Source organism: Macaca mulatta, chromosome 1 (genome assembly GCF_049350105.2).
Source record: "Macaca mulatta isolate MMU2019108-1 chromosome 1, T2T-MMU8v2.0, whole genome shotgun sequence".
In the NCBI taxonomy this organism is placed as follows: Eukaryota; Metazoa; Chordata; class Mammalia; order Primates; family Cercopithecidae; genus Macaca; species Macaca mulatta.
This window is the reverse complement of record NC_133406.1, coordinates 163025209-163048611: the sequence shown is the minus strand read 5'-3', so window position 1 is coordinate 163048611 and position 23403 is coordinate 163025209. Positions and strand designations below refer to the sequence as shown.

At 42.5% G+C, this 23403-nt stretch overlaps 1 protein-coding gene across 1 annotated transcript in view; it reads left to right on the top strand.

The window, feature by feature from the left end:
• Window positions 1-23403, top strand: part of AK5 (adenylate kinase 5) — a 292207-nt gene that overhangs the window by 229595 nt on the left and 39209 nt on the right. The window contains 1 exon segment of the mRNA NM_001266348.1: window positions 22645-22808. Coding sequence (NP_001253277.1) covers window positions 22645-22808 — 164 coding nt within the window.

Genomic DNA, 23403 nt, shown 5'->3' with positions numbered 1-23403 from the left:
TTCCCTGGGTTACACAGTTAATAAGTGACAGAATTGAGACTCAGACCCAAGTTTCTCAGACATCAAAGCCCATGCTCTAAAAGTGTCTATAGATACAAAGCAAGGAAACCAAAATGTAGATGAAGTTGTGGGAATATAGTGGGTGAGGGAAGTTTGCCATAATTATTTGAATAAGTGCTGCAATTTTCTGTTTTACTTTGCTCCTGTATATCTAGCCATTGATGTCTGAAAACAAAGGTCAAATATGATACAAAGTGAATATTAATGACAAAGACCTCTGTTTACCCCAGCCATGTTTCTCTCCATTATGTAAAATTCCATTTTAACTTCAAAACAGGAAACAATTTGAACCCATAAAAGTATCCTAAACCATCACTGAAAGTACAGTGATTTCAGAATTTGTGCTATGTCTTTTGCCATAAAGAAATAGCATAGGCACCTGTTTTGTGAGCATTGCCAAAACTACTTCTGAGGGCCATTGGCAAAATTCAGCAAGTGTTTGCGCGTGTGATGCTGGGTGGGTCTGAGGGAACCTGGTCATGGTGAGATTTTCTCTGTGGGTGGGATGGAGTAGCTCCCCTGTATACTGATCTCAAATAGTGGCCTAGTGTGGAGGTAGAGGGGAAAAATCCTACACAAGCGGATATATAGACTTAAAGGAGGGTGCTTAAACTCCCCACATGATAAAGATATTCTCTCCCTGCTATAGTACATTCATCCATTAGGTATATATGGCTTTGGGTGAGTTTTGTTAGTTCATTTGACACATTTATTGAGTTTCTACTATGTATCAGCAAAATGGCAGCCTAAGGACACACAGATGAAAGGCAAGGCTCCCTAGTCTCAGGGAGCTCATGTTGTAGGGAAGAAGCCAACAAATAGCACAGCTTGGCACACGCAATGGCAGAGGCGCAGGCCATGGGGAGCAAGACTGAAGTAGGGATCAGGGTTGAGAGAGGACCTGAGAGCTGAGTCCAAAAGAAGAAAAGGAATTGGCCAAGTGCTAAGTGGGAAGAAAGTGAGGGTGAGCCCAGAGCAAGGACTGAGGGAATGGTGTGTGCAGGAGGGAGCCTCAGAGATGAGATGGATGGGAAGTGGTAAGAGCAGAGCTGGAGACAAGGCAAAATCTGGGTCATGAGAGGCTGTGATCCAAGGAGAGGTAGTATGAACTTCATCCTGCGGCAGTGAGGCACCATGAAAGCTTTTACTTCCAACTTCGGATGGAGCACTCTGGCAACCAGGACAGGAAGCCTAGGCTTCAGCACAAGGTCGGCCGAGGTCATCAGAATGGTCATTCAGGTAAGGAAAAAGGAGACAGTTGAGGTGAAAAACGAAAAGCAGATCCAAGAGATTTAGGAGGGAGAATCAACGGACCATAAAGATCCATTGTGGGAACAGGCGAATGAGAGGACCTGAGCGTGCCTCAGAAGCAGCTGGTTTAAACAGCCACATGGATGGAAGTGCCATGCAAAGAGAAGGAATTTGCAGAAGAAATCAATTTTGAGAGACAGATGAGTTTTTGGCCTGTTCACTAAAGGCTAAGTGTATTCAAGGAACTTTTTTGGACTTTTTTTTAAAACTAAAAAAGTTTCAAACTTTTTTGTTTGTTGTTGTTGTCAGCCTTTGTCACCCAGGCTGAGGTGCAGTGATGCAATCATGGCTCACTGCAGCCTCAACTTCCCAAGTTCAGGTGATCCTGCCACCTCAGTCCCCGGAGTAGCTGAGACTACAGGCACACACCACCACATCTGGCTTAGTTTTTGTATTTTTTGATAGAGAGAGGGTGTCACCATGTTTCCCAGGCTGGTTTTAAACTCTTGGGCTCAAGCCATCTACCCACCTTGGCCTCTCAAAGCACTGGGATTACAGTCACGAGCCACTGTGCCTGGCCAGTTTTAAACATCTTAAGATTGAGGTGCTTATGGGACATCCAAGCAGAGATGTCCATTAAAAACGAGATTTTTCACAGCTGATAAAAAAAGACAAGTTCTGGCTATAGATACAGATGTGAAGCCATGTATGTGCAAGAAGTCACCCAGTGAACTTAGGGAGGGTGAGGCTGGAAGAGAGCTAAGACCTGGAGCCTTCCCAAGACCCCTGCCAGAGCCAGAGGAGAAGAGCACAGGGAGGAAAGTGGGACATCTAGAGCAAATGGCATCACAGAAGGCAAGGGAGGAGAGCTTCCATCTGGGAACGGTTCACTCAAATGTCATGAAAATTGTCTGTGGAGTTTGGCAACAGGTGAGTCATTGGTGACTGGTGACAGCAGTTCCAGAGGAACAGGAAGGGGTAAAGCCAGAGGGTTAGGGGTGACTAGGAGGTAAGTAAATGGGGATCTATCTGTACAGACTACACTTTCAAGAAAGTTGACTCTGAGAGAAGAGAGAGTTAAGACTATTTAAAGGAAAGTGAATATTCAGGGCGGAATATTTTTAAAATGAGAGACTCAAGCTCATTTGTATAAAGACGGAGGCATTACAGGCTTTAGTCAAGAGCAACGCTCCATGAGTTCAAACGCCGGTTCCTATGTGTACAGCTGTGTGACCTTGGGCATCATCCTTACACTCACTGTTCCTCAGTTTCCTCACCTGTCCTGTGGAAGTAATGATTGTACCTAGGTCATGGGGTTGATGGGAGAGTGAAATGAGTTAGACCATGCAACAGGGCTCCTAGTGAATGCAAACAGTAGCTGTCACTGTAGCTACTCTATGCAGAGGGAGGGGAGACATCCAATGAGAGGGAGACAGTCTTGAGAAAAGGAGGATGAGGATGGATTCAGAAGTGAATTGGAACAAGGAAAGGAACAAGATGAGGAAACCGTCACAGAAGTTTAGAGGTTAAATTCCTGTTTATTTCCTCAGTGTTTCTTCCTCAACATTTCCTGTTAACATTAAACACTCCCTAAGGGACTGAGCTGTTAAGTGGTATTTCACCTACACCCAGCTGTAGTTGGCTGAGATCAGTCAGTTGAAATGAGAATGTGTCTCTGAAGCCCTGGGCTTCAGCCTGCCTATATGCTGCTATTTTCTCTAGCTGACACATTCTTGCAGTTGTTTACAACAACCCAGCCCTGCAGGAGACCATTTTACCATAGGAGACCGTTTTTTGCCTTGAAGAATGAAGCAGAGTAACAAGCCAGTGATTTAGGGGGTCAGTGACTATTTTGGCCCTCCAAATGTAACACTCACAAAGTGTTTCCTTTCCAATTTGCTCCAGGCTCCTCTGAACCAGGAGTCTGAGTGTTTTCTTAGCTGCAAATGAAAACATATTTAAACCAACCATCAGATGGTTAAGGCAATAAAGCACTCTTTCCTCTTGTAACAAAGTGTAGCTGTTTAGCTTTACTGTGACTTATGTTCCTGTGATCCAGGTGATAGTTTTTCTCATATTTGTCTGGGGCCCTGGCTCTGAAGATGTTCCTCCTGGTTCTGCCAGGCTGCAGGGAATGCCTTCAACTAGCAAGTGGGTCACGCGTTACTGCCACGCATCCACCCATCACCACCGGCCCAGCGGCTTTGGTGTAAAGTGCATTGAACCGATTTGGGCCAGTTATGTATGACTTTGGACTAACTCTGTTTGGACTAACTCTTGTAGTCAATGCAGGGAAAGCTGGTGGGGAAGAGCCACAAGCAGAACACACTGGTTTTTTTGGAAGTCCTCAGCATGGTCTGGGTGGAGCCGTTGAGGCAAGCACTGAGACTACCTCTCATTCCAACATCTGCTGTTGAGAAAGGAAGAGAATGTTCAGCAGTGGGAAACCTGGCCGAGGCCAGCCAGCAGATTCCTAGAGAGACCCCTTGGGACCCCTTCAGAGGACAATTTGCTAGAAGGCAGTGATGACCAGTTGATTGGAGGGTGACCTTTACTAAATCTCCTAGATGACAGAGAGCATGCCCTTTTTCCTTTTTCTTTCTTTCCTTTTTTTTTTTTTTTTTTTTTTGTTGTTGTTGTTGTTGTTGTTGTTGTTTGCTTCTGCAGCACCTATCAGGATGCCTGGCATTTAGTAGGCATTCAGTATATGTCTTTAGAATGAATGAATGGAATGGAATGGAGTGGAAAATGATGAAAGCTCAGATTAAGTTACTCCCCCGCCAAGTTCCTCAAACTCAGGTGTGACTAATACAGACCCATTATCGAAGCAAATGTACTAATCTATCTTCCAGTAATAACCATCTCAGAGCCATAATGATAAGAGCAGAGGTTTGAGGTAAAACAATGAGGCATGGCTATTTTTAAGAATCAACCATAACTAAGAAACTCTTCCTCTGGTCCTGAAGGATCAATGTGGGGTCTTTATAAAGTCTTTATGGCCCCTTCCCACAAAATACATAAAACCAAAAAAAGAGATACAGCTTTTGGCAAATTTGCCTTAGTAAGGTAGCACACAGTTTCCACATTAGAATCAGGTTCTAGTCCACCATTAGGTAGGTGGCACCATCGGGAAGCCAAGTCAAAATACAAAACAAATAACAATTACATTGATGATACAGATCCCAAATGCCACCATCCTTCAAAGAATGGAGTGTGTACTGGAGTTGATGTGTTGATAAAGTGTCCATTAAAGACAAAAGAAGGCCAGGCACAGTGGCTCACTCCTGTAATCCCAGCACTTGAGGAGGCCAAGGCGGGCAGATTGCCTGAGGTCAGGAGTTCGAGATCAGCCTGAGCAACATGGTGAAACCCCGTCTCTACTAAAAATATAAAAACGTTAGCCAGGTGTGGTGGGTGCCTATAATCCCAGCTATTCTGGAGGCTGAGGCAGGAGAATCTCTTGAACCTGTGAGGCAGAGGTTGCAGTGAGCCAAGATCACACCATTGCACTCCAGCCTGGGCAGCAAAGTGAGACTCCGTCTCACAAAAAAAAAAAAAAAAAAAAAAAGCAAGCAAAGGCTGAATTATCCATCATTGTTGTGATAAGTACGGTCGTGTTCTTTTTTTTGTTTTGTTTTGTTCTTGTTTTTGTTTTTTTTTTATGTTCCCACCCATCACAGAACTTACAATCTGTTCAGTGAAGCCAGAATTCATGCTTATGAAAACTTCAGAGCCCATACACAGCAGTGCAGAATTAACTGAAAAGGAACCATTCAGTGAAGGTTAACAGAGATGAGGGGACAAAGAAAGCACAATGGTTGGAGCCTCTTCCTAGAAAAGCTGAGAACCGAGGGGAGTCTCAAAGAATGGATGGGATTTCCTAAGTTCGAGAGAGGGCTGAGGAGAGAGGGATGGCAAGCAGGCAGATTCCAAGTTAGGAGCAAATCACAGCAGTAGGGATATGCCCCTCATGGCCCAGGAACGGGAAGGAGATGGGCCAAACCTTGAAAGGCCTGGATGCATGAATGTGATGTTGACTGAAGACCAGTCCTGAGCTGGTGAGCACGGCAGGCAAGGAAACACCAGGAGGACAAACTGCCCTCCACAAATTCTCCCATATACAGTCATGCATCACTTAACAATGGGGGTGCGTTCTGAGGAATACCTCGTCAGGCAATTTCCTTGTTAAGAAAACTAGTGTGTACTCACACAAACCTAGATGGTGTAGCCTACTATGCACCTAGGGTATGTGGTATAGCCTATTGCTCCCAGGCTACAAACCCATGTTACTATACCAAATAGCATAAATACATAGTAACACCACGGTAAGTATTTGTGTATTTAAACATAGAAAAGACACAGTAAAAATACAGTGTATTATAGTATCAGGGGACCATCCTCTATGCAGTTCATCACTGAGTGAAATGTTGTTATGCAGCCCATGACTGGACATTATACCTTCTCCTTTTACTTTTTTCTTTTAATACTGTCCATGAATGTAAGGGTGGGAGGATGCAAATATAGAAAAAGGTTTACATTTAAAGTAGTAGCTCAGGTCAAACAAAATTAGAGCCCTTGTCTTCTAGTCTTCTCCAAAGAAGAAAGAATCCTGAACTAAAATATTAGCTCCAGTGCTGTATAACATCACTGGATAGTGTAAAATCAGAGACTGTGCCTATTCTACTCCTTTCTGGCAGGAGGAGCACAGAACTCAAAGAGGGGTTACTCTAGCTTAATCCCTAATCAAGTCAGGAAGTGAATCTTGAACATCACTGACAGATAACTATCTAGTCTTGACTTCAGTACTTCGAGTGTCAGGGTATTCACTATCCTATTAATAATAGATGACTAATAACAATTGCCCCTCTTTGAACTCTGAATCAGGATTTTGTTTGGTTGAAAGTTTTTTTAAAAAATAACTAGTTAAGGTAAAAATGTATTTTATGTAAATTTTAGGTACAAGCAGTCATAGCAGTGGTATGACATGCTGTGGTCTCAGAGACTCAGGTTCCCTATATTTTTCTGCTCCTTTGTGTGGCTTCTCCAGAGTTATCTCATGTCCCAAAATGGTTGCTGAAGCTCCAGCCCTTATGTCCTAAGCCCATTAAAAAGAAAGAGGAAATGGGGCAGAAGAACTTGCTTCTTCCCTTTAAGGTCACTGCCTTGAAGTTGCATTCACCATTCCACTGACATCTCATTGGTCAGGAAGACACTTCTACCTGCAAGGAAGTCTGGTAAATATAGTCCATGTTTCAGATAGCCATGTGCCCACAATAAAAATCATGAGGTTTAATTTTTTACAAAGAAGGAGAAAGTAGATATCATGTTTCTATGACAGAGTCTAATGTAGGCCTCCGCCTAGAAAATCCAGGAAAAATAGATTTGGCTTTCAAAAAAAAAAAAAGTTTTGGTTTTTAATCTTCCTTGGTAGGACCGTGCTCACCAAAACAATAGGAAGAAGATGCTTGTCTGTGGAGTGGCTGCTACCAACAGTGTCCATGGCGGCAGCAGAATTTAGCTGCACCTCGCAGAGGCCTACAGTTTACTGTCAAAGTCAGAACAAAGCAAGTTGGCAGAAGCTGCACCCCCGCTTTCGAAGGCCTTCTTTTGGAGCTGTCCAACAGTCCCTCTTGGACTACTCACCAAAGCCCCAGGAATGCCACCGCCTCTCACACCCTGCTGTGGTATAGGTGAACTCAGGTGGCACTGTCCTAGCCTGGAGCCCTAGTGGAAGACACTGGCTGCATCCACTTGGTCTCCCCAGCAGAGGAGATGGTGCGTTTCTATTGGGCATCTGTTGTCCATAGGAAAGTCTTCCTAAGACTGAGTCAAAACCTGCTCTGTCAAAACTTCCAATATTTAGGCACTTCTGTCTGGTGTCCTAGGCTCTACATCTAGTACATAATTAAAATCACCTACCAGGTTTTTCACCAAAAATAAAAATTGCTAAGAGTTAACATGGTAACATGAAATTAATACTACTAAAAACCATCAGTTTCACATGTCAGGCCTGTGAGGAAGTGAATTGTGCTTTTAGTAAAAGAGTATAAGAAGGCATGGGAATGTACATTTTTGCCTAGTTTGGAGGATTGAAGGATTGTTTAAAATTAGACATGATAAACCTAAAAGTTTGAGCAAGTTTTGGAAGGCTTGTGAAAAATTAATTGTAAAAGATTTTGTGTATGAACATATTGGCTAAATTTAAAGGGGTTTTATTCAGTTTTTTCCACGCTTTTGGAATAAAGCAAAACATGGTTTTCTAAGAGCACAGATCTGTTCTTTAACAAGAATTTGTAAAGAGTTATAAAAGGTTTATGAGAAGCTCACCTTATGGTCAAACTGATTTAGACTGGATAGATTTGTCTATATGGTTTTATTAAAAATTGGGATTGATGGCCGGGCGCGGTGGCTCAAGCCTATAATCCCAGCACTTTGGGAGGCCAAGACAGGCGGATCATGAGGTCAGGAGATAGAGACAATCCTGGCTAACACGGTGAAACACCGTCTCTACTAAAAAATACAAAAAAACTAGACGGGCGAGGTGGTAGGCGCCTGTAGTCCCAGCTACTCGGGAGGCTGAGGCAGGAGAATGGCATGAACCCTGGAGGCGGAGCTGCAGTGAGCCGAGATCGCGCCACTGCACTCCAGCCTGGGCGACAGAGCAAGACTCCATCTCAAAAAAAAAAAAAAAAAAAAAAAAAAAAATTGGGATTGAGGCCAGGTACAGTGGCTCACGCCTATAATCCCAGCACTTTGGGAGGCCGAGGTGGACAGATCACCTGAGGTCAGGGGTTCAAGACCAGCGTAGCCAACATGGTGAAACCCTGTCTCTACTAAATATACCAAAAAAAAATGAGCCAGGTGTGGTGGCGGGTGCCTGTAATCCCAGCTACTTGGAAGGCTGAGGCAGGAGAATTGCTTGAACCCAGGAGGTGGAGATTGCAGGGAGCCAAGATCGCGCCACTGCACTCCAGCCTGGATGACAAAAGACTGTCTCAAAAAAAAAAAAAAAAAAAAAAATTGTGGTTGAAAAAAAGTTTTCACTATTTAGTCTAGTCCTGCCATACAGAGGAAATTAGCTTTCTCTCCACCCTGCCCATTCAAATATTTGAAGACATATACGCTTTTCTTGTGATTTATGTCTTCATCCAATTAAAAACATGCAGTTTCTTCTGTTGTAAGTTATAAGTTCCTCAAGAGCAGGGTGCTATCTTCTTGTCTCTGTGTCCCCAGTCCTTCCACTGCCTAGCTCATCTGGATTCCTTACACTTTCTGGTGGAATGAATAATAAATTCTACTTTTATTATTTCCCCTAAGTCATGTCTCTTTAGACACATGCAGCCCAAATCTTTCCTAAAACAGATTGGCCAGAACATTTTCAAATTTAAGGATTTCTTTTCTTTTTACAGAAAATAATACATCTTCATTCTAGAAAATGTGTATCAATAATAACAAAATCACAAACAGCCCAATGCCTGGGAATGAATACTATTAGTATTTTGATTTATATTCCTCTCAGTTTTTTTTTCTGTGTATGTATATATATTTTAATGTACATTTTTCATCGGAACGAGATCATAAAATTTTAAAACCCACTTTTTATGCTTAACAAAACCTCAAGGGCATCTTTCCAAGATAGTATGCCTGAATATGCCATGTCATTTTTTAAAGTTCTTTTGTAATTCAACCGAAATAGAAAAACAGAAAAGTGCACAAGTCCTAGGTATTCTGTTTGATGAAATTTCGCTCATTGGATGCATGTGTCTTACCAAAATGCAGATTAGGAAATTGAACGTGACCAGAACCTCAGAAGTCTCCCTTGTGTCTCCTCCTCATCACTACTCCCTGCAAGGACTACCATAGACATTTTTTAACTTCCATAAATGGAATCACACTGTATAACTGTATATATTATTTAGTATCTGTCTTCTTTCAGCACATCAGTTTAATGACTACATCCTATTCCTTTATGTTGCTGTAATATAATTTATTCAGTTTATACCTATTGCTGTATTATCATAATACATTATTTTTTCATTATTTCTGCTTTTATTAAAAATTCTGTAATGAATATCTATATACTAAAACAGTGATTTTTTTCTCTTTAGGTAAAATTCACAGATATGAATTAAACTTTTAAGATTCTTTTACTTATATTGCCAAGTTGCCCTTCAAAACAATTGTGCCCATTTTATGTTCCCATCACAATGTGTAAGACTCCCAGTTTCCGCAATGTGGTCTAGAATTGAACATAAAACCTCAGACGTAATCCAACTAACATTCGCCCTGAATGTCTCACTTCCCTTTACTGTACACAAATAGACTGCAAGCACAGATAATCTCCAAGTTCTCTGACAAAGAAAAAGTTAGGGTGATAGTGCTGGAAATGACCTTGGAACAACAAGACGCTTATTTTCCATCAACAAGCTTATTTTCAGATGAGAATCCAGAAGTCCAAAGAGGTAAGCTTTCAGAGCAGACAGATTCCCAAGGAAAACCAAACTAGAAAACTACATGTAGGAAAAAAGCAGCAGAGAAACAAAATGTGTCTTTAGCAGTTACCTATGGGGAGTGAAACTATTTTTCTTCTTCATTTTACTTTTCTGAATTATCTAAATCTTCAGTAAAGAGCATATATTTCTTTCACAGTGGAGAAAAAAAGTATTTCTTTAAAAGAAGAGGGCAGACATGGTGGTGCACACCTGTAATCCCAGCACTTTGGGAGACCGAGGCAAGTGGATAGCTTGAGGCCAGAAGTTCGAGACTAGCCTGGCCAACATGGTGAAACCCTGTCTCTACTAAAAATGAAAAATTAAAATAAAAAAATTAGCTGAGCATGGTGGTGCACGCTGCACGCCTGTAATCTCAGCTACTCAGGAGACTGAGGCATGAAAATCACTTCAACCTGGGAGGTGGAGGTGGAGATGGCAGTGAACCAAAATCAGCAGCCTGGGCAACAGAGCAAGACTCCGTCTCAAAAAATAAAATAAATAAATAGAAGGAAAAATAGAAAGGAGGAGGTAAATTTGTAAGTTTCCTATTCTATACACTTAATATATGCCTAAGACTGGGTACAAAGTAGGCTACAAAATAGGAAAAGTGGTATGTTTAAAAATCTGGAAGAGGCAGGGCACTCGAGAACAATGAATTCCAAGAATTCAGAAACCCAAGCAAGCAGAACCTGAGTGAAGTGAAAAGCAGCTCTGGTCTGTCAATTTGAAAAAATAAATGTGCTTGATGAGCTGGGTCTGGAACAGGCCCTGGAGACCTCTGGGTGAAGAAACAAAGGATCGGTGTTTGGTTGGTTGGTTGGTTGGTTGGTTGGTTGGTTGGTTGGTTGGTTTTTTCATTTTTTTGTGGTTTTTTAATTTTTTAATTTTTCTGTAGATTCGTATTCAGCTGAAAGGACAAGTGATTTCATGGTGTTTTCTTATGAGCAGTTTGGAAATCTTGTCTCTGTCTCTGTGGGGTTAGGGTACTGTGAGCTGTAGGAGCTCACCAGCTTCATGGGGTAAAAACATTTCAGAACCACCACCAACAGGCACGAGGAAAGGTGTCTGCCCTTTCCTGTCACCTGAGACCTGAACCTTCCTCATTTTCTGTCCATGTAGGAGCTGGAGTCTTGGCATTTCGTTTCAGAGTCTTGATTAATGAGGGATTTCACATCTCGCTGTGGCTGTGGTGGGTGTTGGCTGAATGAATCGTAAAATCAAAGAGTGTTAATTAGAACATAAATGAAATCACATCCCTAAAGTCTACTATTTATAGTTAATAAGTGGGCCAGGCACAGTGGCTCACGCCTGTAATCCTAGCACTCTAGGAGGCCAATGCGGGCAGATCACTTGAGGCCAGGAGTTCGAGACCAGCCTGGCCAAGACAGTGAAACCCTATCCCTACTAAAAATACAAAAATTAGGTGGGCATGGTGGCACAAGCCTGTAATCCCAGCTATTCTGGAGGCTAAGTCAGGAGAATGGCTTGAACCCAGAAGGCAGAGGCTGCAGCGAGCCAAGATCATGCCACTGCACTCCAGCCTAGATAAGAGAGTGAGACTCAGTCTCAAAAAAAAAAAAAAAAAAAAGTGAATAAGTGATGGGGCCTGATAGGGTTGCCAGATTTAACAAAGAAAAATACAAGAGCCATAGTTAGATTTGAATTGTAGGTGAACAATGACATGGCGTTTAGTATAAGTCTCATGCAGGATTTGACTGTGTCCTGTATTTCATCTGGCCAGCTGAGGGGGCCATGATGAAAGCCCAGCTCCCAGTGACCATTCCAGTCAACTGCAGGCTGTGCAGTGCATTTCCCAAAGGAAGTCTGTCTGATTTCCAGAAAGACAGGTCAGAAGGGCCCCACATATGAGAGGGTGTAGAGTTTAGTGGTACCAGGGCACAGCTGGCCCTTGGCATGGTTTCTTCATCTGTGATAGTATTACAAACAGCACCTTCTTCAAATAGCTGTTGTAAGAATTAAATAATTACAAATAGAACATATAAAACAGATATTTATTAGATAAAATATCAAGCCAAAAGTATTGTGACTTTTTCTGAATAGTCTGCAATGACTTCTCAAACATATTTGGTCTCTCAACTATACCATTGGTGCAAAATAGGCCACAGTTCCCCTACTATTCTCTCCAGCTTTATGCTAAGAAAACCAAAAATTCCCTTCATCTGCAAGACAGAGGCATGGCCCTGATTTTGATAAGGCAATAAGGATTTTTATTAACCATCATAATAATTATTCATTCATGATAGAACCATTATCTTAGCATTATTACATTGTAAATATAGAAAGAAAAATCAACAAAGACTTCCTGCAGTGACATTGGGGACTTCACAGCAAATTGCCTTCCTTAGGTTATCTAATCTAGAAGTTCCAAATCAGGCTAATCATCAGAATCACTGGGGAATTATCCTTTTTTTATTATGAAAATATTTCAAACATACAGCAAAGCTGGAAGACTATTACAGCGAACACTTGTATACCCACCACCTAGAGTCTTCAGTTAACATCTTACTACAAGTTGAGTATCCCTAATCCAAAAATCCAAACTCCAAAATGTTCCAAAATCCTAATCTTTTTGCATGCCAACGTGATGCTCAAAGAAAATGCTCATTGGAGCATTTGGGATTTTGAATTTTAGGATTTGGGATGCTCAACTAGTAAGTATAATGCAAATATCCCAAAATCAAAAAAAATTAAAATATAAAACACTTCTGATCCCAAGCATTTCAGATAAGGAGTGCTCCAACCTGTATATCTTGTCTTGTTCTATATCTGTCCCTCTATTCATCCATCAATACATCTCTTTTTCTTGTACACTTCAAAGTAAATTGAAGATGTCTGTACACTTTCCCTGGGGAATTTTCTAAAACTCTTAAGTTCCCAAGCCTCAGCCCAGAGATGTACAGATCTGCAAATTCAGGAGTTTTTCCAAACAACTCCCCAGCTTCACTCTGGTAACCATGCCGATGGAGCCCTTATTAGCTGAAACATTACCAGCCTCATGGCAAAGGGAAAAGACCTGGCACACCATGTGCTGGGTGTGAAAACCTCTGCTCAAAACCGGTACACATCCGCCTCTGCCCACATTTCATTGACCAAAGCAAGTCCCCTGGAACTCTTAACTTCAAGAAGTTTGGGGCAGGCTGGGCATGGTGGCTCTCACCTGTAATCTCAGCACTTTGAAGGCTGAGGTGGGCGGATCACCTGAGTCAGGAGTTCGAGACCAGCCTGGCCAACATGGCAAAACCCCGTCTCTACTGAAAATACAGAAAATAGCCAAGCGTGGTGGTGGGTGCCTGTAATCCCAGCTACTCGGGAGGCTGAGGCAGGAGAATCGCTTGAACCCTGGTGGCAGAGGTTGCAGTGAGCCAAGATCGCGCCATTGCACTCCAGCTTGGGCGACAGAGCAAGACTCCATCTCAAAAAGAAAAAGAAGAAAGAAAGAAAAGAAAGAAGGTGGGGAAGAGTCCCCCTTCCACAGGCACAGGGAGAAGCACTATGGAAGGAAAGCTGGAATATTGAAGAAAGTAATACAATCTAACACAGGAAGCCACTCATTTAATTCAGCCTCTTCTCTTTACAAACAGAGAAGCCAGCACCCAAAGAGGCAAAGTGACTCTCCCAGAATCACTCGGCTAGTTCAAAGGAGGAGTGGTCAAGAACAAAGGTCCCCTAATTGACTTTCTTGTTATGTCCAGGGTTGCCTTTGTGAAGCTCACAGATAGTCCATCATTCATTCATTGATATACTATACACAGGCACTGATAAATAAGGCACGGTTTCTACTATCAAGACATTCCCAGTCCCATTTAAAGTTTTCCCATATAACCTTCAGCAGACCCTGGCATATTTCCACATATTCACCAAATAACCTGAAGCAGTCAGTGCATTTCAGAACTAATAAAGATGTTGTCTTTGAGGATAAAGATCTATTTATCTCAATTGTTTTCGGTCCAAGAGTGTCAGTTCCCAGCAGCAGCCTGCTGAAGCTCGGCACAGTGATGCAGCTCTTCCCAGATGGAGAAGTTTCAAGTGACTCATAGGCCCAGACTGGTTGAGGATCATTCCTAGGGCACAGTCAGTTCATGATCTGATGGCATAATAGTTTTTCTCAGAAAAGAGTCATTCGTTCACAAAAACCTCAACCCAACATAGGGACCTATTTTCATTTAGGGAGAAAGAAATATTTCAACAGGCAGAAATATGATAGGTTTCTAAAATATGGAGATTAGAAATAAGATAGTTTGATTTGCAAAAGATATTCGATCCTCTCACAAGCCATAACTGGGAAGACGATGCGCCTTTAAAGGTGTTAAAACAGTACCAGGATATAAAACTGCTGTGTCCAACCTTTGTAAGCTCAGGGAATTTTAGTGGGAGTAAGTTAGAAAGAGTTAGAAAGACTTTTAAACGTCACCAACAGTAGCTGCCACATTTTGCAGATAATAATTATGATGCTTATTGTGCGTTTCACTTTGCCAGCTACCGATCCAAGAGATTCACATACATTATTTTGCCCTCACAACCAACAGGCATTGTGACCACCCCCATTTTCTAACTGAAGAGGTTGAAGCTCAAAGCAGATATGTGACTTGATCAAAGTCATCTAACCGGATGGAGAATGGCCTGAGGTGTGAACCTGGAACTCAAGCCCGTGGGTCCCATGATCGTCTTATGTGAAAGGAGCAGAGGTGTCACTTTCGTAGGGCCACAGGCTCCTGGACACTGGCTGTCGTTAACAATTGTCTGTGACACTGGGCCAGGTTCTGTGGGGATGCCAGCCTAAGTGAAGTGGTTTCTGCCCTCCGCGAGCTTCAGCCTGGCAAAGAAAGGAAGAGAACGTGAGCAAACTGTATGTGCTAGAAGCCAGAGAAGGAGAGAATTTTTAGATGTTGGTTGTTGGTGTTACAGAGTCAAAGGTATCAAAGACTAGAAGCAAGCCAACAAGTAATATGACAAATATGCAATCGCTGTTGAACTGTAAAAGAGCAATTTCAGAGTGTGATGAGATAGGAGATAGTTTCCAAGAGGATAGGGAGTCAATAAATGAAGAGGAAATGGAAACAGGCAGTTTTCCGCTGCTAAAAAAAAAAAAAAAAAAAAAAAAAAAAAAAAAAAAAAAACAGAAAAGAATATAAAGATAACTCAGAGGACACACGCAATGGTAGAAATATTTTCATTTGGACTGGGGAAGAACCAAGCATGATGTTATACAGAAGAAAAGATGCCAACCAAGAGAAATATATTTCATATGGACAAAAAAGAGAGCGTCAGGTTTTTGGAGCAGGCAGAAGAGGATCCATTTATCATTAAATTTTTTAGTCTTTCAGCTGCTATTATGAAGTGGCTATTATATTTCAGGCACTGTGTTTGGGCACCATGGCGAGCAAAGTAGACCCAGATTCCACACTCATACCATGGAACCTAATAAGGAAGACAAAATTTTAAGTAAATAATATATATCATCCATATAAACTAGATACATGTATCTGTACATACATATCCTTTATCTATCTATTAATATATTTTATATGTATATAATTTCTCTGCTTTGGCTCCTATAAAATATAATATATATATTTATATTTATATATATTTGTATTTTGTATATATTCAAATTTATATTTTACAGGAGCCAAAGCAGGGAAATCATATGTATAGTACCACAATAGTTGTTAAAATAGTACCACAATATAAAAAAACCTGTGTCCAACCTTTGTAAGATTATAGAATTTTACTAGGAAGAAGCTAAAAAGATTTCTAACCATCGCCAAGAGGAACTGCCTCATTTTACAGATAATAATTCTGATCCTTATTGTGTGGACTGGGGAAAACTGAGCATGATGTTATACAGAAAAGAAGCTGCCAACCAAGAGAAATATAAATTTCATATGGACAAAAAAAGAGGGTATGAAGTCATCTGTAATATATGTATATGTTTTACAGGAGCCAAGGCAGATAAATTAGCCTTAAGCTAAATGGCATAAAATTTTCCAAACAGGAGAAAGAAGGATAGAGGGCAAAGGATGAAGACATCAATGTTCTGAAAACACTGAGGAAATGAGACAGTCTTCATCTTAGTGAGTAAGAGGGTTAAACATGTGAAGAGTGAGAGAAATGAGGATGTGTTTGAAGGACAGTGGGAAGTATTAGCGTCCATTCATGGACATCCAATTAATGTCCAACTTGATACCAGGAAAAAAGAAGGATATTTGCCAAGAAGCACTAAAAACTATTATGAAGTTAGATAACATGACTCGGTTCAGTTTTCGGACTTTCTCAAGGGAACTCTTAGCAGCCCAGAGTAGATGCAAATAAAGCCTATGGTGGGCTGGGCAGGGAGAGTAGGCTGATGGTGACACGGCAGGTTCCATAGAACTGAAGTGGGGCAAAGGATTCAAAGTTGCTAGAAAGGGCCTGGCATCCAGCTAGCTAGGGAGGTAAGTGGAGCCCAAAGGGAATGGGCCAACCCAGTAAGGTCATAACGATGGCAAGGAACAAGTTGAGAAGAAGTGAGGTCAAGGGAAAAGCGAAAGGGAGAGAAAGATGCTATCAGAGTGGGAGAATACATCCAAATAACGAACGCTCAGGTTCAGCCAGAGCCGCGGGAGGCTGAAATTGGGTTAGTGATGAAGGTCATTGGTGCTGAGGAGGCTTAAAGATCTCTCAGACTGCGGTGGAATGGGAATTAAAGCCTGGAAAGTTTTGCTGATAGCAATTAAACCCAGAGAATACTGTTCTCTCTGCTTTGAAACTTGGAGAAAATAAACATTGAGTTTTCTAAACTAGATACATGTATCTTCACATACACTGTCACATATATACATGTGTGTGTGTGACACAGAGAGAGAGAGAGAGATCGTGCACACACGGATATATCTTAAGTACCTGCAAGTGGTCTGGAAGTCTGGAAGTAATGGCTAGTCCCCAGATTCATTACTGACTTTGGATTATGTTTAATTTAAACCTTGATGTGCCAGACAGTGTAACTCGGGAAGAGCTATGGAGGTGTATAACACCCCTTCATTGTAAATAGCTTTTACCAAGCACCAACATTTTCACAGAGAGATGGAAACAGGAAAGTTTTCATTGACATTTGGGAGAACAGGGGACAAATTGCAGAGACTTTTCAAATGTAGACTTGACAAAGCTTGGCAACTGGTCGGGTATGGGAGATGAGGAGGTAGCGCCTCAAGTGGAATGAGGCAGAAAGTTGGTGATGATTTCCCCCCATTTTACAGATGAAGAAACTAAGATTTAGAGAAATTAAAAGATTGCTCTGTAACCACGTGACTAGTAAGTGGCAGAACCAGTGTTGATTGTCAGATCACCCGTCCTGTGCCCTTCATAATACTTCATACTCCTCCACTTCCACCCCTGTGCAGATGCAGAGCCCTTTCATGCTCCAGGTTCCATTACTGAAGACACCAGGCTCAGCCTTATGCCATCTTTCCCACACTTCCCTTGTGCTGGCAAAGGTGATTAATTACCCTTCCCCTTCCTACGGAGTCCCAGCCAGTGCTTCTGCGATGGTGTTTACAGGCCCCACTCATAGAACCTATCACACAGCTGTGATGATGGTTCACCTGCCCGTCCTCCCCACTAGACTGTGACCTTTCTGATGGAAAAGACCCAGTTCTGGGTCTTTTTATTTCTAGTGCTTAGCAGTGTGAAACCCACACTAGCTGTCCAACAGATGTTTCTTTAAAAAGAGCTGTATTAATTAAGCTTCATGCTTAATTCCAGGTAACATCCTGGAGTTAGTAAGATGCAATAAAATGTCAACAAAGGTCATTTTAGGCTGGGCCCGGTGGCTCATGCCTGTAATCCCAGCACTTTGGGAGGCCAAGGTGGGCAGATCACTTGAGGTCAGGGGTTCAAGACCAGCCTGGTCAACATGGTGAAACCCTGCCTCTACTAAAAATACAAAAATTAGCCAGGAGTGCTGGCACTCGCCTGTAGTCCCAGCTACTTGGGAGGCTGAGGCAGGAGAATTGCTTGAACCTGGGAGGCGGAGGCTGGTCCTTATCTTAAGGAGCCTAGCTAATGAATCCAGGAGCTATCTCACAGGAGAGGATTGCTCCTGTCAATACAAAGCACACTGGAAAATGTGACCCACGTGGGCATGCTGAGGTGATGCAGGTGGTTTCAGTTCTACCTCTCAAAGAACATCAGGTACCGAAGAGAAGGCAGACTTAGACTCCCTGGGCTGGCAATTCCCATACAGTCTCTCCCCTCCCTTCCTTCTATGGCGATGCTGTCGCGACCTGTAGGGACATGACTTACTGAGATGGGAAGTGGACGCTCACAGTACCTGCACTTTTCACAATGTAGCACCTTTGGCCTCACAGGGAACGCTTTTTACATTTTCCACCTTTTTGTGAGGTGTTTACAGACATCTTCAAAATAGAATCTCATATTCCACACTCTCTTTGTGAATCACATCATGTGGTATGGTGTATGGGCTTGTTCAGGGGTCCGAGCCTTGGGTAATGATACACTAAAAATTAGTGAGATGACAGTAAATGTGACAGCTCCTATCTGTCATCAGTCATCTTGCCACCAGAGGACACAGCCCACTCATTCTGAGATGTGGTTCCTCAAAATATCTTTTGCTGTGTAACAAATTATCCTGGAGGGCTATCAAGGCCCCATTGTTTTTTATTTAAAAGTCATCAGTTAAGACCTCAAAGATATGTCAGTGGCAGTATATGAAAATTTATGTTTCTACCAGCAGTTTTCGTGCTTTCACTGCAGTGATAAAATCACTTTGTTCTTCAGTTTGGAGCCAAGGGAAGAATCAAGCTATTGTGTAGATTACTTAAAATTCCACAGTGCCTGCTCCATTTGGCCAAAGAATGCTAAAAATCTGCAGCTGTTGCTCCCACGAAAGTTTCTAACTGGGGCAGCGGCTGCTGTTCAACACACAGCTGTTGTTAATTTGAGCTGAAGATTTTTAATTGCCTTTGTGTCGACATTTATTAAATAACATTTTAGAGGAACAAAAACTGTAATAGTCATATTAGCAGGATGCTGAAGGAAGAAAATAATTGGAACATGGCATTTTTGCCTTGTAAGCCAAGTCTGAAAATATCTTTTCCACATGGAGGGCTCCCAGCCATCCCAGGAAAAGCATTTCCAGGTAAATCCAGCCGCAGAAACCATGATGGCCTTTGCAGGAGCTCAGCCACTTCACCCCTTAGTCATTTACCTGGAAGCACTTCTTCTCCGGAGTGGCCTCCTTGTTCCCACACTCTCCATTCCCATTATACCAAGAGACAGGAGGCATAGTGCTTACAGTAAACATAGCATTAGCTGGCAATTGGCTGCTTCTTTAAGTGGTCTGCATTATTTTGGGGGGTCTCTATAATTGCTGTTTTCCTATTACATCCGGCCCATCCCTGACAATACTATGAGGGGTCTGACTGACTCCCTCCCCATTTGGCTTAGAGCAGCTGTATAGATGAGCAGAAGATAGAAAACTCAGATCTTTCCTGGATTTTCTGGCAAGGCAAAGAAGGGGAAATGAGGGGCCGTTCTATTAAAAAGGGTCAACAACTAATGTCCCTTAAGAGGGAAGTTGCAAACTGCACAAACAAAGGAGCTTTAAGTATGACAAAAGGCAAACCAGGAAAATTGCAGAATGAGTTGTAAATCCTCATTACCATACTAAAATTTCAATCATGTTTTGCATGCTGATGGTAAATATTTCCTTTTAACTTTGTCAGGCATTTATGGCGAACTTACGATGTGCAAGGTGCTGTGTAATGTGCTCAGGGCACCCAGAGAAGCCTGCAGGGCCGGCGACCAGTGAGGGAGCTGCAGCCCAAGAGTAAGGCAGGCAGGGATTACACGGCACTGTTTACAGCATTGGCTCCAACAGAGTCGAGGGTGAGAGGTCTGGCTCCTGCCAGAAGAGGGAAGCATGTGATCTGGGCCTAAGGGCTGAGGAAGACCTTGATCATTAGGAAAAAGGATGAATGTGGCTGGGCACAGTGGCTCAGGCCTGTAATCCCAGAAGTTTGACAGGCTGAGGTGAGAGGATCGCTTGAGGCCTGGAGTTCAAGACCAGCCTGGGCAACATAGCAAGAGACCCTGTTTCTACAAAAAATTTAAAAATTAGCTGGGTGTGGTGGTGTGTACTTATAGTCCCAGCTACCCAAGAGGCCAAGGCAAGAGGATTGCTTCAGCCCAGGAGTTTTGAGTTCAAGGATGCAGTGAGCTGAGATTGTGCCACTGTACTCCAGCCTGGGGACAGAGCAAGACCCTATCTCAAAGAAAAAAAAAAAGAAAGAAAGAAAAGATGAATGGGTAAAGAAAATGTGCTGGAATATGGAATATTATTCAGCCATAAAAGACAGAAATGCTGCCATTTGTGATAACATATTGGAAGACATTATGCTAAGTGAAATAAGCCAGGCACAGAAAGACAAATACTACATGATCTCACATGTACGTGGAATCTGAAAAAGTCAAATTCATAGAAGCAGGTAGTAAGAATGGTGGTTGCCAGGGGCTGGGGAAGTGAGGAGAAGTGGTTCTGGAGACCTCATGTACAGTGTGATGGCTACAATTAACAACACTGTATTATATACTTGAAATTAGCTAGGAGAATAGATGTGAAATGTCTTCAGCACAAAAAAAAAGTTAACTATATGAGATGAAGGTTTATTAACTTGATTGTGGTAATCATTTCACAATATATATGTATATCAAATCGTCACATTGTACACCTTAAATTTATAGTTTTATCAATGATACCTCAATAAAGCTGGGGGAGAAAACAAAGAGAAGAGAAGGAAGGAAGGGCCTTTCAAGCTGAGGACCAAGAAGAACAAAAGCATGGTAGCCTGGAAAAGTCTGTGTGGGCATAGGAGGCCATTGAATGCTATGGAGGTGGGAGTGCCCTACTTTCCAGGCACATGGAAAGCATTGAAAGAACTGTGTCAGTCCAAGAACTGTGTCAGTTGGACATGACAGTGCTGGAGGAGGGTAAGAAATGGGGGAGAGGGATCCAGCACAGTGGCTCATGCCTGTAATCCCAGGACTTCAGGAGGCTGAGGCGGGTGGATCACTTGAGGCCAGAAGTTCGAGACCAGCCTGGCCAATGTAGTGAAACCCTGTCTGTATCAAAAAATACAAAAATTTGCCAGGCATGGTGGCGTGCACCTGTAATCCCAGCTAATTGGGAGGCTGAGGCAGGAGAATTACTTGAACCTGAGGGGTGGAGGTTGCAGTGAGGTGACATTGCACCACTGCACTCCAGCCTGGGCGATAGAGCAAGACTCCATCTCAAAAAAAAAAAAAGGAGAAGAAAAAGAAATAGGGGGAAAGATGCTGGAGAGGTAAAGTAGGACTAGATTCTGGAGAGTTGGGATGCTGCTGTAGGGAATTTGAATTTTACTCTGGGGGCATAGGAGGCCATTGAGTGCTATGGAGGTGGGAGCGCCCTGCTTTCCAGGCACATCATCCTGCTAGCAAGTCTGTGGGGCTCCAAAGCTCCTCCCATTCTGACATGCGGAGATGGAGTTATCGCCATATGCCAGGCAGAGAGGATGAGGACCTGAAGTGTGGCCAGGTCAATGTGGCCACAGTGGGGAGGAGAGAAGGGAACGCCTCTGAGAGTCAGAGCTCAGGCTTCACGTCCTAGGCTTGCTACTCACTAGCAGTGCAGCTTACCCAATGGAGTTAACTTCTCTGTGCCTCAGCTTCCTTATCTGTAAAATGGGAATAATGACCGTGCATGCCTCTTAAGGTTATTTTATATAACTTCATACATAATACCTAAAATGTTTAGAATAGTGACTGGTACAATAAGCACTTGACAAAGGTTAGCTATTATTATTATTTTCAGATGTAAAATCCTGTGACTTAACTGATTGAACTTGGAGGGCAAGGGAAAGAGTCAAAGACATACTATTCATGAAAGGGATACGGTAGATACTCAGAATTGATAATAGCTAGGGAAAAAATAAGAAATAAAACATATTGAGGGACATTCTATAAAATAACTATTCATAATCTTAAAATGTGTCAAGGACACCCACAAAAACTGTTCCATACTGAAGGAGAGCAGAAGGACATGACGACGAAAGGCAATGTGTGATCCTGAACTTGACCCATTGACTTCAGAGGACATTATGGAGTCAATTGGGACAATTCAATTGAAATGTGGAGGGGTCCAAGGATATCATTATGAAGGAGGAAGTGCTTGTTTCCTTGTTTGTGGGAAATGACACTAAAAGGTTCTGGAGTAAAGAGGCATCCACTTAGCAACTTATTCCCAAGTGTTTCTGAAAGTTCTTTGTCCTCACAACTCTATTGTAAGTTTGAGATTGCTGAAAATAAAAACACTTATTTTCTTAAATTAAAAGCTAGCATTTGTTGAGCATTCACTATCAGGAACTGTGGCCAGTGCTCTGCACATGAGCAGGTTCAGTTCTCCAAGGAAACTTCTCTGACTTTGCATCTCTACCAAAACGGAGCCAAGTACCCCTCCTCTGTGCCCCCATAGTAGGTTGCACTCCTCTTCACTAACTGCCCATGACCATGAGTTACAAGTGGTCTATGAAAAGTAACTGTTTGTTTTTCTGTAACACCTGCCCCATCCTGCTTCATGGATAGTCTAAGCTGTTTAAAGGTAAGGGCTGTATCCCATTCTCCACTTGCATCCACCACTCTCAGCACAGCTCCTGGTATAGCAAATCCCAAGCTCCCAATACATGCTTGGCGACTGGAACACTGAGGCTTGCTCTCCATGGTGACTACCATTAAAAATGAGGCACCAGACTTGGAATGCATGTCTGACACATGACTTCTTTTCAAGGTGGTCCTGGCTCTGGCAAAGGCACACAGTGTGAAAAGCTGGTGGAAAAATATGGATTTACACATCTCTCGACTGGCGAGCTCCTGCGTAAGGAACTGGCATCAGAATCTGAAAGAAGCAAATTGATCAGAGACATTATGGAACGTGGAGACCTGGTGCCCTCAGTAAGCAACACGGCCTGCCCGACACTACTGCCCTTCCTGTCTGGGGAGATCTTTGGGGTTTTTGTAAGGAATCTGAGCTGCTGGAACTAAGAAACCCAAAGAAACAATAGCTGTATTTTATTGCCCTCCTTTGCAGCAATCCAGACGCAGGCAGGTCTACAGCAGACAGCCCTTCTGCCCAGCCAGGTCGAGCTGGCCCAGGCTCCTTCCATCTTGTTTGGCTACCAGACCCTCGAATGTTGGCCTAATTTCACATTTTCCCTCCAAATTCATCCCACTTTAGAATGGGAGAAGTTTCAAAATAGAAGTGAGTGTGGTGTAGCAGAGCCCAGAATTAGAAACCCCCAGAAAATATAAAACAATGCTTTGGTCTAGTCCTGGGAGGTGTGATGGCATTATCTTGAAATTTGCTATCTTCTTGTGTAATTTAAGAATATCCCCTTTTCAATCTTTTTTCTTCTTCTTAAGTCACCATCCATCTCTGAGAAGCTGGATGGTAGGGATATCAAGAAATATTCATCCCTGCCACACGGGGTGCCATGCTAGGCTCTGTAATGAGGGCTGTATGATACAGTCTCTGTTAGCAATAGAGCTG